Here is an 18,763-nt window from a genome sequence, read left to right on the forward strand (position 1 = left end):
GCCTCCTCTCAGAAGAACAAATAGAATTGTAAATGCTGACAGGGCATGATTTATAGGTTGGGGTTTTTACTGATATTCAACTATCCAAGTGCTAATAAGACATGTATTAACACTCTCATACTTACTCAGCCAGGCTTCCAGCTAAGTTACACAATTCACCTTCATCACGCTTTCCTTCAACTTTCCAACGGAGAAACATAGTTTGAGCACAAGCTGCAATTCAGACTATTTAAATAATTTCTGTTCATCAGAACAACTAATAAATTATGAAAAACAACCCCTAAGATTCCTTTAGCTTCAGATCAGATACCACTTCATTCACAACAGAAAAACTCTGAACAATTCTTTACCAGAGGACTAAAAAATACTTCAATACTATCAGCCACCCAGTACTTTTGTGCAAGCTACATCAGTTTCTGAAGAGCTCCCTTTTTCTCTGAATGTTTCTGATTTTAGGAAATGCAAGCTGTTTTTTTTTTCACAGATGAGTAACCTACCTTTTTTGAAAAAAAAGCAAGCAAACAAGTCAACCATCTCTTCCACCTCCATGTCTGTAAACAGATTATTCAAATTCAGCAGAGAAAACAAGTTTCATAAGGGAAGTACATGTTCTTTTTTTGATAAAAGTCAACCCACCTTGGACAAGCATAGAAATCTCCTAATATCACACCCCAGCCAGAACAAACATCTAGCTAAACACCTCTTCTCCAGGATGAGCTCAGGTGCTACCAAGCAGCCCAAGAATGGGAAACACCTGGAAGCAGTTAGGGCAGTTCCTGTGCAGGGAAAGAGGCAATGCTCATTTTCCATCCCTGTGGTTATTTACAGAACATTAACAGCAAGTGCTCAGCAATGTGTCTTCGTGCCACGTCCTCTGAGGAACACACCTAACACTAGAGCCCCTGTCTCATGGGCAAGCTGTGGGGTCTGCTACCTCTGTCAGAGCTATGGCAACCATGGGTCCAAACCCTGCTGCTCACTATGGCATGGCATAACTGCTTGCAGCAGTTTATTTTTATGTAATGCATTAGTTTCTAAACTAATATTAAATATACCTTCACTCCTATGCTTTTGTAAAGAGATGTGCTGGAGGTAGAGACTGAATTACTGTAATCTATTGCATTAGTATGTAAGAAGCTCACAATATACCTTAACTGAATCTGAGGATGCCTAGGCCAGGAGGTATCAGTAGATCACTACAGATTTCAGCTGCAGATTGCAGAAAATTTGTGGAAACTTTCCCATTTTGAAGGCAGCAAAACAGAAAGGCAGAAATCTGAAAATGAAAAAGTAAAGGAGCCTGGAACTGAGCCAGCTTTTCCAAGTGCCAAATATACATTATTCCCTTAACAATATGGTTCCCATTGCCATAGGCTGTTCAACCCTTCTTCCCAGCCCATCACCTCTGCTCCTTCACTGTGCAGGACAATCACACAACAAACAGGTGTAAGAGTCTAGCCACACTAAGCTGCAATCCACCCATGGTCACCCAGCAGGCTGATGGGTTTATAATCAACTCCTGTTGTTAAAAGGAAGGTAATAAAAGGTGAAAAATGCATCTCCAATGATTAGGTTACATAAAAACTCATGCAACTGAATAAGGTGGGGATGTACCTGTAGGGTTGATTTTTTTATCTCCCATTTATGCTGATATCAAAGAAGAAATTCTTTTTAACTTTTTTAACTTTAACAGAAAGATGGAAATTGAATACCACTACTTTCTTTACAAAAATAGTTCATTAAAACTGATCTGCCTATCACTTATCCATATGTTCACAACATGCCTTTTCCATGAAATTCTGCAGCTTCATCCTTGGGTCACAGAAGTATAGAGCATCTATTGTTTATTTTCAGACATGTCAGTATGAACTTGGTATCACAGGCAACAGAATTTGAAAAGTCTCTTAGTATCAACCTAAAGCAGTTAAATTTTGGAAAAAGTTAATAAGGTATAACATCTGGAGACAGATTTAGGCTTTTTAACTGAATTCCCAGTCCTATTTAATTTACTGTTAATTTGGTTTCTGACACTAGATGGTTCTCTCCAGCCAATAAATGAACTCTCTCACTTTACCAGTCCCATCCTCCCCTATTTTGCAATCACTAGCAAGTCACAGTCATCTACTTTGTCTTTGGGTGTTAGCTGGCATTGGATTTCTCAGAGGCTGCTCATCCCTCTAATATTTCTATAAAGTTACAATGTAGTCATACAAAAATTTAATAAAGTGGCATTATTAATGAAGCATTAAAAATATATTTGAGCTAAGACTGCAATATAGGTGTTTTAAGTAGGTGCCAGCACTAGCTTCTGTATAGGTGGGTTGCTCTTGGCATTCAAGGTACTGAACTAACTGCAAAGCAGTTAGATTTGTCCTCCCTACATCATTGAACATCAGTCCTGTGGTTAAAAAAATGCCCTAGGAATATCCCACTGGGCACCACCATCTCTTTCAGTCAATTTATCCATGTAAGTGCCTAAATTCTATCCTTTTCCCTTCTCCTGCTTACAAGTACAGATACTACAGCTATCACGTGTAAATGTTGGAAACTATCAAAGGGTGTTTGGGGTTTAAAAAAACACCAATGTAATTCTGACCTCTTTTAATGTTCTAGGAAAGCAATCACTGGATGAATAGAAGCAACAGGAGAGGTGAAAAAATGGAAAGATAAAATAGTGCAGCAGAGACTGATGCTTCAGTAATCAGTAAACACTTGTGCTGATTCCAAAAAGAGGTAGGACCAGTTGATCATGGCCTTCTACAAACCTTTGTACAACTCTGTGTTGTAGAAGAAGGGAATCCTGATACAAGTGGATTATGAATGATTCAATTATCTTTTGAGTATTATTTTGTTCACATAGGGAAATCCCACCCAAGTCTTTCTGATATTACCAAAGCGCATTTGAACATTCTAGGGATTGTCACTACTTACCACAGCATCTATCCAGCCATGCTACAGCACTCCCATTTGAAGCTGCACCTTTCTTTCCAGTGAAATTGAACTATTAGCTATCCTTTCAATGAATCCATGAATGGCTAGAATGTTTCACTGACTAACAGAGCAAGAGAATGCCTTTCATACATGGTATACAAATGACACAGTTTAATATGGAGAAAGTAACTGTCGACACACAATAATTACATATAATTTCATATACTCTGATATGTGCAATTTAGTGTTTTATTAAACAAATACAGTAGCTAACCAAAATCAGATAGCTGATAATGGGAAATAACATTAAAGCCTATGGTAATTATTGGTCATCTGAAATGGCATATGCTCTAAAACATAACACAAAAAATTACCTTCCTGTGAAATAAGAAATACAATAGAAATAAAGTTAAGGGACATGTTTATTTCTGAGCTTTCTGCAAGCAAAATTGCTTTGATACAAAATGAGTTCAATGATACAGTGCTACCATCCACTCAAGCAAAAGAAAACCTCACATTTACATGAATGCACTTTATATTGATATTCTTACAGAATAATAGTTCAGATATCCAGAATGTGTCTGGCCTCATTGAAAGCAATGGCACAGATATGCTGCAAGGTATTGGAGTATTATATTATTGGCAAGTGCTTAATTAACTTTGTGAGTTCTCTGAGAGATGCTGTATAAATAAGGGTCCTGTGAACGTGTGTTTGTATTCCTTAGTAGTTTGACGTAGATCGTTTAGTGTTTGTTTAGTTAGCTCAAAATGTGTAATTGTGTCTTTTGGCTTTCAGTATTCTCTTTTTCTTTTTTAAAGAAAAATCATGAGGTATCCTTTACTGTTAACTAATGACATAGTGATAGGCCTTTTTCACTGAGGTTGCAGAGACTTACTGTACATTCAGTACACTGTACATTCGGCAATTATTTTTAGTGTACTTTCTACATGTTACTGTGTACAACTGTTAGTTTACATTAGAACTCTTCCCCTTCTCACAGGATATGGCAAAACAAAAAAGAATCTGACAAAAATTATACACATAAAATAAGAAGACAAATACACAAATAAGGCCATCTGCAGAATTAAAAATCCACCTCTTGCGATATTTCACAGTAATTTCTACATAATATTTTACATCTTATGAACTTAAATATTTAATGCAAAAGGATAAGACCTTTATGGAGCCAATCATATTATCTCTTCAAGGACTTGTCCAATTTGCTGGCTAGTGGCCTTCTCTGGGGAGTTGGAATTTTGGAAGGCTTGGCGGATCCTGGCCGAGAACCTGCTCGGGGTGTCGGCCTGCTCGCAGCAGGAACAGTCTCTGACATATCTGAGCACACAGACTGGATTTCTGAAATGTCAAAGTCAGACGCGTCACTGCCTCGGCGGCTGCTTGACCTGCTGCCAGCCTTGCTTCCTGCTCGGCTGCCTGGTCTGCTTGGAGTTCTTCTGGTTTCTAGAAAGAGAGAAGATAACCACCAGAATTAAAGGTAAGGATGGAAAACCTGTGTGGGTCTTTCCCAGGTCTTTGGCAACCCCAAAAATTCTTTGTTGCACGAACTAAACTTTAGACCTCTGCCAGGCAAGCTAAATGATGCTGTGTCTCACACTAAAGAAAAGGAAATGCAAGATTAAATGCTGACAAATACTTAATCCATCACTAGCATGTCTCATTAAAAATACATTATCCTGGCAGCTTTTCTTGACTTCCTAGACATGCATTGCACCTTCATTCAACAGCCAAAGCCTTTCCTTTTCCTGTCATTTTCTCAGCTATCAGTTGGGGGAAAAAAAATAAATCAGTATCTGGTCTCTTCATGCATTCATGATTTCCAAGTATAGGCATCTTGGAAATGCAAATAAACAGCCCAATATTTAAATGTGTTACTCCTCTTCTTAAAAAAAAAAAGAAAAAATTAAAATCATACAGGTGAAAGCTGCAACTAAGCAAGGGCAAAGTACATATCTTGCCCAACAAAGGGCTGAGAAGATGAGCTTTCAGCAAGCCTGCTAAGTAAAAGTCTGCCCAGACAATGTGCCATGAAGAAAAAAAACCAACAAAGAATCTTAAACAGAAAACAATTAATGTGGTTTTTAATAACTTTCCAATTACTTGTTAAGTATTTTTGATCTTCACAAATCTGGTTCCCTGTATTTACGAAGATCACTGTGTTAAAAAGCACAGCTTCACTGCTTTCTATTTTCATATACTGCTTAAAAATCTCTGTGGGATATTCCATTAATAAGGTAATCTACAGCTGCTCCCTGCAATTCTTCCAAAAGAAATGGACAGTCACGACTAACTGACTCCTTTGCTCCATCACAATTGAGAATAACTTGAATACTGTGAAGAACTGGACCCTCTGAGTAAATGCCAGTTCCTTAGGCAGATACATTGGAGGTACCACTGTCAAGGAGATTGCAGTCCTGAATTTGCACATCCCATGTGAATGGAGGGCCTGATTATGTGCACCCTCAGCAATGGGCAGACAGTACAACTTTTATTTCTTCACACTCTTCTGACATCTGCCCTGAGCCCTAATGTAACCTTAAGTGTTCAGGTGGAAAACAAAGCAAGTGGCAGATCAATCTCTGAAGTCAAGACACTTACCTGCAAACTGAGCTCTGACTCTGGTAGCTGCTGTTGACAGGATGCCACTGTCTTCTCCTGAGTGGAAACCCTTCCCTGATAGATACCCTGGCAGCCTGAGTTTACTTCCTTGAATTGGTGTTCCCTATGCAAACCAAAACACAACAAAAAAGTCTTTTAAAACTGAAGATAAGGACTGGTACTAGGGACTACATAGCTTAGAATATGATTGTCATAACAACATTCACTGTGAATCTGAAATACTGGTCTGAGCCATTATGGGCATAATTCATAATGTGAAGTTTAGAATGTTTCTTTGCAGTTTGCATTTGAAGCAGTCCAAATGTAAAACAACAACAAGAACAAAAAATCATTTTACCAGTCTGCATACATTTAGCATCTTTGTGTGTATTGCAATGCATATGAAGAAAAGAAAAAAGCTACCTTCTAATAATTAGTCAAGCAGGTAAGATTAGTTGATGGTACATACTGAGATTTTATGTCTGCATAGCTTGACTTTCCACCATTCTGGCTGTAGTTACAGGTGATGAAAATATTTTTAAAATTGAAACAAGGCTCCCAAATTTCAGAAACCTTCTGCTAGGAGGGAAAAAAACCCAAGCCAAAACAAGAAAAAACAAAAGAAATAGCTTAGAAATAGGACTAATTTTAAAAGTTCCAGTTGTCAATATACTGCCTTACAGTGTCTCTACTACACAGTCTTACCCTGCCTGCTTTCTAATTTCTGAAATGAGTCTTCATTTACAATCTACCCCAAATAAGAAAATTTCTTTCACAGCTACAAAAATTTAATCATCAGATCTCAAAATGAACATCACTCACTAAACAAGAGGTGTATGCAAATAAGAGGAAAAACTACCATATTCACAGTAATTAAATTAACACAAAAATACTACATAAGTATTCAAAAATAAGAACAAACAGTGCAGTGAGGAATGCAGTTTGTGGAGTGGCTGGATCCCAGGATCCTGCATTCTGTGCTATTGATCCCCATGAAGTTATAGGTAGAGTTAGGTACTGAAAACCAAGATCCAGAGAAGTACCTTGAGCTAAGAACAGAGCAGAGGCCTGGCAGGAGCTTGTCTGTTCAGGCTGCTTCTGGAACTTCTGAACAAGAATGCTGAGATGCTACAGAGCAATCTGCTGGCTCTGACAGGGCAGGTCACAGTATTTAACTGTCACTAAAACCAAGTACAGTGCTTGATATACAGGTAGCCATGCCCTGGGAACCTCTGCTATACAGGCACTGCTTGGGAGGGTAAGGAGAAAGGGAACACTGTTACTTCCACTGAAGCTGCTGCACACTGGGCAAGGCATTAGGACACAATCACCAGTGCAAAAATTAAAACTAGCCTGTTCTTCAGTTTTGCCCTAAGCCCAAATGCAGTTTTACATATAAAATGAATAACCTGTCTCCTGGGTGGTAAATGCTGCAGAATGCTTTAGAAATTCACTGACCTACCCCACTCTAACCATTCCATTTGTAATCTTAACCCACACTGGTTTATATAAAATAAACTCACTGAAACTACTGGCAGTTGGAAGAACAGATAAGAAATACAGTGCCCCCATATGAAATCAGGCCAGCTGCTTTCCTGTCATTGTAATTCAATGAAAACAACACCTTTCCATTTCCATAAACCTTTTAATGTACCATCAATTAATCTTTCACTGCAGTTACCAGCTAAGAGATGAAAGAAAATACAGGAATATATTAGAAACTGACAACTGACTAAACTTTGTGCTGTTAATCATTCTAAGCCATAGCTCTGTGTGCTTGCAGTGCTGTACCCACAGACACACCTGCAGTGTGCACAACACGCTCAGAAGGAAGGAGGAAGAAGTTTGTTTGCATCTTTGAGCAAAGCCATGCTGAGGTTATGGAAACTTCACACCAGAAGGTGTCACATGAAGAGCAATAGGCATCAAAGTGCAGATTTGTGGAAAGCAGATACAACAGAGGGGGTGGTAGCACAAGCTTCTCCTCTCCAGGTGATCCATCCAAGCCAGGGCAAGAGTAACTCCCACAAATGGCACATCAGTGTGCAGCCTGATCCAGCTGCAATCTTTTCACTGACTGTAATTACATTAGAGTAAACACTTTGGCTCCAAGCCCCTTCAAATTTTGGTCATACAGCTTAATTGCTAGCACAATCCTAATTGCAATACTAGCAATTTCCATGGGAGCTATGCTAGTTTCCTGTTAAGTCATCAAATACCTATCCTATTAGAGCAATGATTGGTCACTATCCCCCTAAACAAAACTTTCAGTTGTTGTAAAGATTTATATATCACTGCCAGACTTCTGTGCCATCTTCTTCACAGCGATTGGGTATTTCTTTATTTAGTGGTTTTGCACTAGAGATCGTGATTTATTTATCTCATGCCTGCAGTTCAGAAACATTGCAGTACTTAATGAATTCAAAGTAAACAATTTTATGAAAGAAATCTGCAAAGTATATTGAAAGTTTTATTTTCTTTAAAGTACTTTTCCACATTTATTCAAACATTTCATTCCATACTTTCATGATTTATTAACCATTTGAACTTTAAACATTAGGTCATTGAGGATGTATTTTTCTAAAATTGAAAAACATGAAAAATAAAACATATAAAAAAACGAACTTGGGGGAAAAAGTAAGAAATAATTTGACCAAGTCAAAAATAAAGACAATGCATTAATATACACAGGATGTTGCAGCTCACAAGCACTGAAACTCTAGTGGCTGTTAGTGAAGTGACAGTTTTAGTGAAGGAAGTCATTAGACTAGAATTTCTGTCCTTACTGTACCTCTGCAGATGACCCTTGATAGTCTGAGGATTCTGATGGCTTAGAAGGAGTTGATGTTTTGCTGTTTGTCAACCATGGTTTACCATAGTTGCGTGTTAAATGATGTGGTGTCTGTATGAAACAATGGTAAATCAAAAGATGAAGGAGAGTAGAGGAAAACAACTTCATGGAGAAGGATACCTGGGCTTTCAAAATCTCAACAGAAATAACATCTAAGCAGAAAAAGTTAATGACAAACGTTCTAAAATGAAGAGATGGCAGAATTTATTTTTCAAATGAAATGAAGAGGTTTGCCGATCTTTCAGAACAGTTCCCAAACTGCCGGTTAGTTCATGTGGCTCCATAAATGCAGAAATTCTACTGCCATGTCGCAAACAAACAGTTGAGAAAACACATTGAAAATACTTCTCAGATCCACCCCAGACTATGAAATAAAATGGAGATACTTTTTCTCCATGAGCTAGGGAAAGCACCAATATTACTGGAGCGAGGGAAAATCCAAAATTCAATCTATATCCCATTTAAGCAGTGCAGTTTTGTACGTTTCTCCTTACCTTCGGTGTACTTGTCGTAACAGCTTGTGGGGCAGCTGCCTGGCCAGCTTGACTTGACAGAGAAGTAGATCTGTTGGGAGAGGCACCTCTTGAAGAGGGTCGTGATCTACGGCCCCTTGGTCGGAAAGCTGCCATGCTCTGGCTGGCACCATCTGCCAAAATGAATTTTTCACGCAGCTCCACGTTTGTCCTCCCTTTAGCTGCAAATAAAGGTGTTCAATGATTCAGATATGAAAGCTGTCGCAAGGCTGTTTATTGCCCTTTTTGCCATGCCAACTCCAACACATTTTAACAATAAATAAAATGCATTACTGTGTAATGCATTTATTTTGGACACAGAAGAGTTATGTGCAGGACTCACTTATTCTAATACTTTATGCCAGCAGGAATGAACCACTGTCAAAGGAAGTCAGCGTGATAATGGAATGCTCAACGTGCTAAATCATTGTTAATCAATCATCTATTAATACATAGACACAACCTGATGGGCAGTTTTGCTAACTCTACAGCTATTCATAATAAATAATACTTGCTTGGTTGTTCTAGAAGAAACAGCTAAATACAAATTACAGGAAAGCAGCAAATATATTTATTCGAAACTATGAAGTTATGTAGTTTGGCAACATGCAATGATGAACACAGAACCCAAACTAGGATGAGGTAATTGGTGGCTAAGCACTCACACACACATACAAACACACATATGAGAGAATGTTCTGCATGAATAAATGCAAGACATGTTAGCATTTAACTGTGTCAGTGTGAATGACAATTGTTTTTGAAACACTCTTCAAGCGTGTCAAAAAAATTAGCTTGCAAAGCACCAGCCCATGTAGGAACATGTTAAGCTAAGGATGATGGGTGAAGCATATAGTTAAAAGTATATAAATATATATTAAAAAAGCAGGAAGGAAATGAAGAGAGAGAAGAAGAGGAGAAGGAGACAAAGAGAGGGGTTTGCCAACCTATAGTAGGCTGAGTGGTAATTGAAGAGTTTGATTCCGAACGTAACATTTTACTCCCGTGATGATGAACTAGAAAAAATGACACAGGACATGGGTCACATTAAAGAAAATCGTTAGCAGGAGAAGAAATCAAGTACAGCAGCTGCATATGCAAGAGACTTGGAGCACCAGGCCAAAAGACAGGACTTGAGCAAAAGCTGTCCCTAAGTGCTCTGAGGTGAGTTCTCAAAGCTCTCCTAGGCAAAAAGGAAACGGTGTTTGGGCAGACTCGGCTACAGTCCCAAGTTTTCTTGTGTAGCAGCGGTATTTATCTGCTGACATAAAGAAGCTAGAGTGGTTTTACATGACTAGGTGCAGTACTTGTAAAGCTGTTTTGACAACAGCTCTTTGCAACGCGATTCATCTGAATACATGAGGAACACTTGGTGGAAATGCAAATTTGCCAGGTGAAGTGGTTTAGGAAAGTTTTGAACATCACTGACTGCAACCAGACAAAGATTAGGTACCAATGCACAACGTCCAGTGATGTTGATCTTACAGAGTATTCTTACATGTATTCTTTAGACCCACTGTGTTAACATCTGCTCACATATACCCAAGAAAAAGGGTCCTTCTTTGGTTCCTTTCTACTTCTGTTCTTCAAAGGTGGGGAAGAGTAGAAAATAAAATGTGCCTCAGAAGATCTGGCTTCATTGAAGAGTTAACTTGGTTAGTTCTGTTGTACCCCAAACATTTTTCTCAAGCCTATTGGTGGTTAGACTGTTACAATTCATTCCTAGGTTGACACTGAAAGATACAATACTTTAATATTATCCAATTAATTTACTAGAATTCCTTATTACAGTCCTCACTATTGTCTATAGTGTACTGAGAACACAGCCCATCTGATGCAATGCCCTGGAGGGCTCAGTGATAGAGCACTCCCTGCTCCCCATAGCACAGCGTCCTCCGGACCAGAACATTTTCCACTGCTTTCTATAGGGCTCAGGGCTCTACAGAGAGCTTCTGGGGAAGATGCCAAGGAAAAGACAAGGTTACAAAGGTAGACTGGAAGACTGGGAACAGTCACTGGCTAGAGGTTTTTGTGGTGGTACTGTTACTCATCAGTTCAATTGCCTTATTTTGACTTATTGTGTTGCTGAGACAGTTTTATTGGACACTTCTGTGTGCTATTTCTGCCAAGTCATACAAGCCACTTACATGCCATGAAGTCTATCTGGGCTAAGTTCAGTTCTTACTTACACCACTATAACACTGAAGGAACTGTGCAGAAGACACCACAGTTTTTCCAGACATACGTCAGTGCAACTGAAGAGGATCTCAACCGTGTGATTCAAAGTTCACAAAAAATGTGACATTTAGTGAGATGATGTTTACAACAACTGGCATTTTGTACAACTCAATCTCCATCTTGAGACAATGAATGGTGACTGCATCTGGATAATATGTTGCAAGTCTTTAACAGCTCTGTTACATACCACGGCAAGGATCATTTTTCACTAGGAACTCATCCAGTGCCATCCAGCCACCTCCAACACGGACCATGACCGTACTTCTTAGGATACGAACAAGGCGCAGTTGTTGAGAGTCACCAAACTGCAATAAAAATCAAATGACAGTCTGAGGTTTTCAGGCATTCAGATGCAGTTCAACACTGATAAATTAAAAGAATCAGACATTTAGAAAAGTTTATTTTGATATTATTAGTAAATGCTTAAAAAAATCAATTTGTTTATGCAGATTATTAAAGCTGTTAAGATTTCAAATCAGATGGCACTGCATTAATCAAAAGAAGATGGCAGGATGGTAAGAAAGAAACTCAGGTTTAATTTTATGCTTGATTCTCAAATATCTGAGGTCATAAAAGAAGCAAAATTAGTGATACATTATTTAATTGGTTACAGTCTGTTTTTGTGCAAATTAATGAAGACCTATTTGCATTATTTCACTGATAAAATCTTAAGCAAATACTCTTCTGCAACAGTCTTGATTTTTAATGTTGTCAGCTGAAAGGAAGGCAGCATCACTTCAAACAATCAGTATAATCTGGAAATTCAATGAGTTATGAGTTCACAGTTGTATCAATTGCCTCATCTATGGGAATATTTCCAGGCATGGCACTACAGTGCCAACACTGCTTACCTACAGCAAGGTGCATGTGGGGAAGGGAACACTAAAGAAGTAATGAATGATTAATAACTATCATTATATTTGTCATTCCTTTGTCTATACATCAAAGTTCTTCACAACTCAGGGATGCACAACAATCTGTTTCACACTAAGTTCCTGTACGAGTCCATTCTTCCTTTGGGTTGATAGCCAGGCCTAATGCATATTTTACTCTTGACACCTTTGTAACAAAACTTGAACGCAGTACCTTCACTCAAATTCAGAACAAAGAAAGCATGACCAAAATGTGGACCTCACAATCTCAAGAAAACTAACCAGAAGAATTCAGTCCTTTTGAGCCAGCAGTACTAAAATATTTTGATACCAGCTCACCAGGCCAAGTGCAGTGCAACCTCACACAAGCATGCAGAGCCCTCAGTAAAAGCAACGGGAGTTGAATGCCCCTCTTTGGGACAATCTCTGACCCCTGGAGAAGGCTGGCCATAATTCAGCTGTACCTACTTGTTTCAGTGAGGGGACTGAACAAACCACACAACAAACGTGATCCCTACTCGTTAGATTACTTTAGTTGTTTGGTACTATTCAAGCCAAGAAGAGAGAATAAGTTTAAAGGAATATTACTTTTAGGAACCAAACAAAAGCAAAGCTTGCTTCTTAATTCAATAATAAACTGTATTTGTTATAAGTAAGTAAAAATGCACAAGAGCATTATTTGTAAGAGTTTTTTAATAATGCATTCAATATGTGCCAAACAAAGAACTATTTTATATAGGTAGATCAATTTTTTTTTTTTTTTAAGGCATCCAAACTAATGCTGTTTATTTTTATTGGCTTGTTCCTACCAAAATTTTTTTCTAGTGATTCTGAAGATAGTATCTTTCTTATTTTCTTTACTTTTTTCCTCCATCACAGCCTAATTAGTCAGTTAGACCCCATCAAGCAACTACACCAAGGGTACAAATACAGTGTGCTTTGGAAACTACCCACCTAGCTGAGGTTGATTCAGAACGTGGGGCTGGCAAGTAACACAGTAATACCATAGTATCTATCTATATATGACAGCATTTCTTCTTATGGTAACTTCTCTTATGGTAACTATTTCCTTCCTAAAATAGCCTGGATACCAACTCTCTTTAAGCAGTATTTAACATAATGGAGTTTAAGCTACAAAAGGCCTGTTTTTGACAATAGCCCGTAGGTGCCGTTCTGCATCAGTAAGAGTTTCTCAAGAAATGCTCTATGTTTCTCAGATCTGAGAGTACAGATGACAGATAAGAGGATTAACATAATTTCAAACAGTTCTTTCAAAAAGAGACATGTTCTGTATGTGGAAAATATTTTAAATTATTGCTTAGATATTTTGCTTGAGGCACATGGCAAGATTATCCACTGTTCTTTTCTTTCTTCTATAGTTCAACAGGCTCTGCGAGTAAACAAGAGTGCACCCACATTTTCAACATCTTGAGATTTAAAATGGCTATTGCTGCTGATTTTTTCCAGATTGGATTATATCCCTTATTGCCTTTTGAAAAGACTAAGACTAACAATATCTGATATCTGGTTTGCTAAGGTGATCCTATTCTTACTGGGCAGATATGATTTAGCACTTCAGGAAGCTGTGTGTCAGTGTGTTGCACAGCAGTAAGCACTGAGTAGTGTTTCCTCCAGAGGAGAACTTACCAGTGACTCAGCTGACACAAAGGATTGTTAAACACAGCTGCAGTACATCACAGACTTGCCATAGATCCTTGAAAACACTTGGAGAGAGGGATTAGTCTAAATGGGAACACCTATTTAGCCTATTTCTAAAATATATATTTAAAGATTCACTGTGTTAGTACATAAAATAATAACTATACCTAGATTCTTAATCAGTTTGCTTGATTGTGTACACTGTACCTTTTTCTTTGCAAAGATGAAAGTATTTTTTGTGCAATTTGCAATAAATAAGTGATAAGACACTGTGATCTGTTTGCCACGATTAGCCTTCAATCAAGAAGGCTAAAAAAGATATTACAGAATTTTGAAGGATTCAATTATAAATCTGATTGGATAATTGTTATATCTACAACTGCAGTTTAAATGCTCAAGATTTTTCACTATGGAATTGCTGCTGACCATTATCTGGTTCCTTTAAAAGTAATCTCCTTAATGAGGAAAATGACCAAAGGAAAGCAGGTGAGGGAGTGTAGACAAGGGATCCTGAGACAAGGAATGCTCCACAGCATTTAAAGAAATACCACAGCTGACCAGCAATGAATTAGCTGAAAATTAAAGGATGGCAAGAAGACTGACCATTGCAAGCTTAAATCACTATGCGTTAGAAAAAATTAAAAAAAAATTTTAAAAAAAGAGAGAAAAAAAAAAAGGAAAAAATAAACTTCATAACACATTCCACTGGTTTATACCTGATTTCCCAGGAAGAACTGATAAGAAATGAAAAATGGAAGAAAGACACGATTAGTTTACAGGAAATTCTCTACATGACCTAGAACACATGCAAACTAACACATCAGACATTCTAAACAAAGTATCTACTTGAGAGATGAACAGGTAGCTAGCCATCCAAAGACTGAATATTGGAAAATATTCAAGGCTTCATTTCCTTCCCATTGCTGTTTCTGTGGTCTTTTAAAATCTACAAGTACTTATTAATCTCTCTTAGCCAAATACTGCATATTTTACCTCAAATTGTTCTGGTTATTGAATCCAGGGGTAGCAGATCTTTCTCTACTGTGTGATATTTACTTTTCTGTGATCTAGAATAATTCTGCAGGTATCTAACACTTTTGTGTTAGTATGTGTGTTCCAGTAAAATGATAAAAGAGTGCAAAAATAATTGAATACACTTAGTTGAAGAGTACAAGACAATACCATAAGAAAATATGAGTCACTGTTTTTATGAAACTAATAGCAAATCAGCTATGTTTTAAACACTTAAGGTATCCAGGAAGAAGGACCAGCTTTTGAGGATATATTGTATGTATGTATGCGTGTGTACAGATGTGTGCAGTTAGCTCTTAAAAATTCCTATGACTGAAAACAGCTTCAGTAATTTAAGTGAAAATAAATACAAGCATCAGTAATTTTCCATATTTTTAGTCTATATGTTCTAACAAGAAAAAAAAATTTTAGACAATCTTAAAGAAAATGCATAATTGTATACAAGATATACAATACAAGATTCTTGTGAATTTATATAGCCTAATTCCTTGTGTAAATCATGTCACATGAAGAAAGCTGAAAGAACTGAGGTTCTTGAAAGACTTACTCTGTACTTGTTATCCCCAATCTGTTCCACTTGAAACCGTTTTGCACATTTACATTTCGCTACCTGCCTTGTAACCTGCAAAAAACCACAACAGGGTAATTACTTTAAATATCACATTTCTAATGATTTCTGTACCTAGTAAGCTTCAAATTAAACAGGAGTGAAAATAGAGTGAATTATTTTAGAATATGACTCCAGTAGAACAGAATGCAACCTTAGATGAGAACGTACCTCATCCTCAATTTTGTCTGCATCTGTGAGAGGCTTGTATGCATCCTTGTTTGGATGAAGAGCTGCTACAAATTCATAGTAGTCAATATATCCATCACCATCTCTATCAAAAATATCTGCAACAGCACTCATCTCAAGTCGGCTGGTAGGGAACTCTGCAGGACAAAGACAAAACCACAATTTTTTTTTTCCTTTTCATTCCCATTACAATGAAAGGCTTTATAAATATCAGAAGGTAATTGGGCATTTGATGACAGATAGTGCTTATCAAAAAATAAGGACATTCAAACAAGTGAAGGAATATTTCTAAAAAAAACCCAATCTGGATCTCCAGTATTACCCAGATATTGGATTAAAATGCGTACCATAGTGTGGCTTGAAGACAGATAAAAGCAAGGGCACAGATTAAACTGAAAAACATGTTGAAGGGGGGGATGTTAACATTTTGACCTTCCAAGTGCATAAAATACCAGAAATTAATAAGATAAATAGTTAGTGAGGAAAAGTCAAGCAATCATTTCTGTGCTGGCTAAATCTGGAATGCAAAGCCTTCTCAATGCAGATCCATGCATGGTGTTTCATGTCCTTCTTCAGATCAAGTTCACAGCAGCACAGTATTAACCCACACAGAGATTCTCAATGAAATGGTCAAAGAAAATTTCAATGTAGTGAACAGGGATTATATCAGGAGTGGTTGGTGCTCATGATAAATTGATACCGAGTTAAAATAGTAAACTATTTAACCTCTTGGTGGTAATTAGGTTTTTTATTAATTTTTATTAATTCTAGCAAAACAGCAATAGTCACATATAGTGACCTTTTACTGCATTTCCTAAAGCAGAGGGAAAATATACAGAGTACAGTATTTCCCTGTTGAGTAACACTAAAATGAAATGCTAGAAACAGCCCAATTCCAAATGAATCATTATTGTTCAAAGCAGAAGTCTCCATAATGTGAAGATAAAGGATTAAGTATTAAGTCCTTATCTGTTAGGAGCCTGTTCCCAAAAGGAAGTATGATCACACATATGATGTTGAAGACTTACATTACCACCATACCTAAGGAATACCAATCCACCAGGAAAGCTAGGAAAATTCCTTTCTAGTTTGATTGCTTGGAATCTTAAGCCTTATTATATAGGTATATGAATATTGTCATGGCTCTTGAAAACACTGGTTTCAAAAACTACACAGCTTCCTTCTATAATTGAAACTACTCCATGCAAGTTCTTTAATTAAAATCATATGATCCTATGAACTGGTTTTGAAAACCATCCATAGGTTACATAAGGTACTTTTTACTATTATGAGTAATCAATCAAAAAGTAATTTTGAAGTAACTAGTGTACTATAGGAATGACAATCTGAGTTGAGTAAACCAGCAAACTACTAATTACACAATAATATAAATGTGACATCTGTAACCTGGTTCACAATGCAAAATAATTAGAAAGAGTTTCTAGAATCTAGAAATATTTTCAAGTAAAATAGGCATAAGGTAATAATAATAAATTCAAAAAGGAAATATTTGACCTTCTAACACAATAAATGCATAGGTCACACTATCTAGACAATAAGACCTCATGAATGTTTGTTCCAAGTTCAACATTACATTAAAGTTAAAACTTACTTGAAGAAAGAATTCCATCAATAAATTCCTGTCTTGTAATCTTTCCATCCTGATCTTTATCAATCCTCCTAAAGAAATCCATCACACGAGACTTCTTGTGGTTCATCCATCGCATGTACTTTTTCCTCCAAATATCAAAATCAAAGTTGGCAAATTCTCTCAGCTTAATAAAAAACAGAAAGAACTTTTTTCAGCTGAACTCCATCAATCTAGAACATCAATGCAATAGATACCACCTGCATTTTGTTGAAGAATTGATTCTTTGAGGACCTAAGTGAGCATTTTAAATATCTCAAATTTCTAGATTATAAATTTCTCAAATTACATTTTAAAATTATCCTCATTTAAAATGATAGCTTCTAAAGCACATTAAAGCACATGTATCACAGTGTTTTCAGTTAGCTGCGCCATACAATATAATACAACAAATATGGAAGTTGTTCACAGTATTGGAATTTAATCCAGGATAAAGAAAATTATGCAAAAAGTATATATATTCTGTGCAGTGCTTTTCTGACCTCTTCAAGTCTGTCCAAAGCATCATTAAGTTTTCTCCTTCTTTCCAAGGCCAGAAGCCAAACTTGCTGCCATTTGCTGACTAAAAGGTTTACCCGTGGATTCTTGGTTTCAATTTGTGCCTGGGCTGTTGATGGATAAATGCCTGGTGTTGGGGAACGTTTTCCTGTTAAAACATGATAAAATGCACAGGGCTCACCCACTTCAAACAAAACAAATGTTCACATGAAATGCACTTGACCTTCCTAATCCTGTCCCAAATAAGAAGGCCATACCCCAAGATGATTCCATATAGTAAGATTTTTCTTTTTTTTTTTTTTTTTGCCATTGCTGGGGAACAACCCAGTGGTGGTTACAGTCTCTTTCATCTATCCAGAAGCAGACAGTGAGGGCTCCACTGGCCAGAAGCAGCTGGGGAGGGCTCCACTAGTCAAGCTGCACAGTTTAAATCTTTGTAAATCTCTCAGAGTTGCAAAGTAAACAACCTCATTTTAGAAGCAGGTTCTGTGTATGGGTAAGTATAAAATACAATGGGTAAGTATATCTAAAAATACAAAAAGCAATTTCCTCATTTGATGATTCACTTTCCATTCAGCTTCACTGAATACACTTCTAACTGGATTAATATAATTTTAAAAGACAGTAAGAGCACGATTTTGTCTCTATATCTCTCTCTGAAGTTGTCTGCACTTTCAGATAATGGAAGATTTGCAAAGACTCAGCATGCACTTGCTCTTGGAAGTTTAAGAGCACAGGAAAGGCTGCACACTTTAAAAATAGCTATTCATGAAGTTGAGGACAAAATGTAAAAAATGTCTGCTCTGAGAAATTTCCTCACAATTTATAAAAAATGAGAGATAATTAGGAAAGACAGCCAAGAGAATTTTACCCTTTTTCACCAGAAGTTAATCAAACCTACTAGATTCTTAGCAATCTGTAAACTTTATAGATAGAGAAATGGTATGTGTGACACACCCCAAAACATGCTGTTACTTACTTCCTGCTCTCCCCTTATCAAGGACAGGAATATGAGATTGTACTGGAGAGGGTTCAAGTGCTTTCCTTTTATAGGTCTTTGTAACTTTATCCACATCAGGCTGTTTTCTGGTCATTTCTTCCATGAATGT

The 18,763-nt window shown here is 37.2% G+C and overlaps 1 protein-coding gene across 4 annotated transcripts in view; it reads right to left on the minus strand.

Annotated features, from left to right (window-relative positions):
* Nucleotides 1-3,987: 3,987 nt before the first annotated feature.
* LOC306798550 (dystonin-like) overlaps nucleotides 3,988-18,763 on the minus strand; it is a 283,743-nt gene continuing 268,967 nt past the window's right edge. For 2 of the 4 annotated variants that reach the window (XM_079298670.1, XM_079298671.1), the window contains 11 exons: nucleotides 18,634-18,763; nucleotides 17,639-17,802; nucleotides 17,121-17,283; nucleotides 15,491-15,645; nucleotides 15,260-15,334; nucleotides 14,397-14,414; nucleotides 11,337-11,454; nucleotides 8,894-9,093; nucleotides 8,340-8,450; nucleotides 5,549-5,672; nucleotides 3,988-4,393 (listed from right to left, as the gene is read on the minus strand). In XM_079298670.1, the coding sequence (XP_079154796.1) occupies nucleotides 4,128-4,393; nucleotides 5,549-5,672; nucleotides 8,340-8,450; nucleotides 8,894-9,093; nucleotides 11,337-11,454; nucleotides 14,397-14,414; nucleotides 15,260-15,334; nucleotides 15,491-15,645; nucleotides 17,121-17,283; nucleotides 17,639-17,802; nucleotides 18,634-18,763 (1,524 nt within the window). In that variant the 3' untranslated portion in view covers nucleotides 3,988-4,127. Of the gene's footprint in view, nucleotides 4,394-5,548; nucleotides 5,673-8,339; nucleotides 8,451-8,893; nucleotides 9,094-9,858; nucleotides 9,928-11,336; nucleotides 11,455-14,396; nucleotides 14,415-15,259; nucleotides 15,335-15,490; nucleotides 15,646-17,120; nucleotides 17,284-17,638; nucleotides 17,803-18,633 lie in introns of all 4 variants that reach the window. The other 2 variants (XM_079298669.1, XM_079298672.1) reach the window with 2 other exon arrangements.

Source organism: Erithacus rubecula, assembly GCF_903797595.1.
Source record: "Erithacus rubecula genome assembly, chromosome: 2".
Taxonomy (NCBI): Eukaryota; Metazoa; Chordata; class Aves; order Passeriformes; family Muscicapidae; genus Erithacus; species Erithacus rubecula.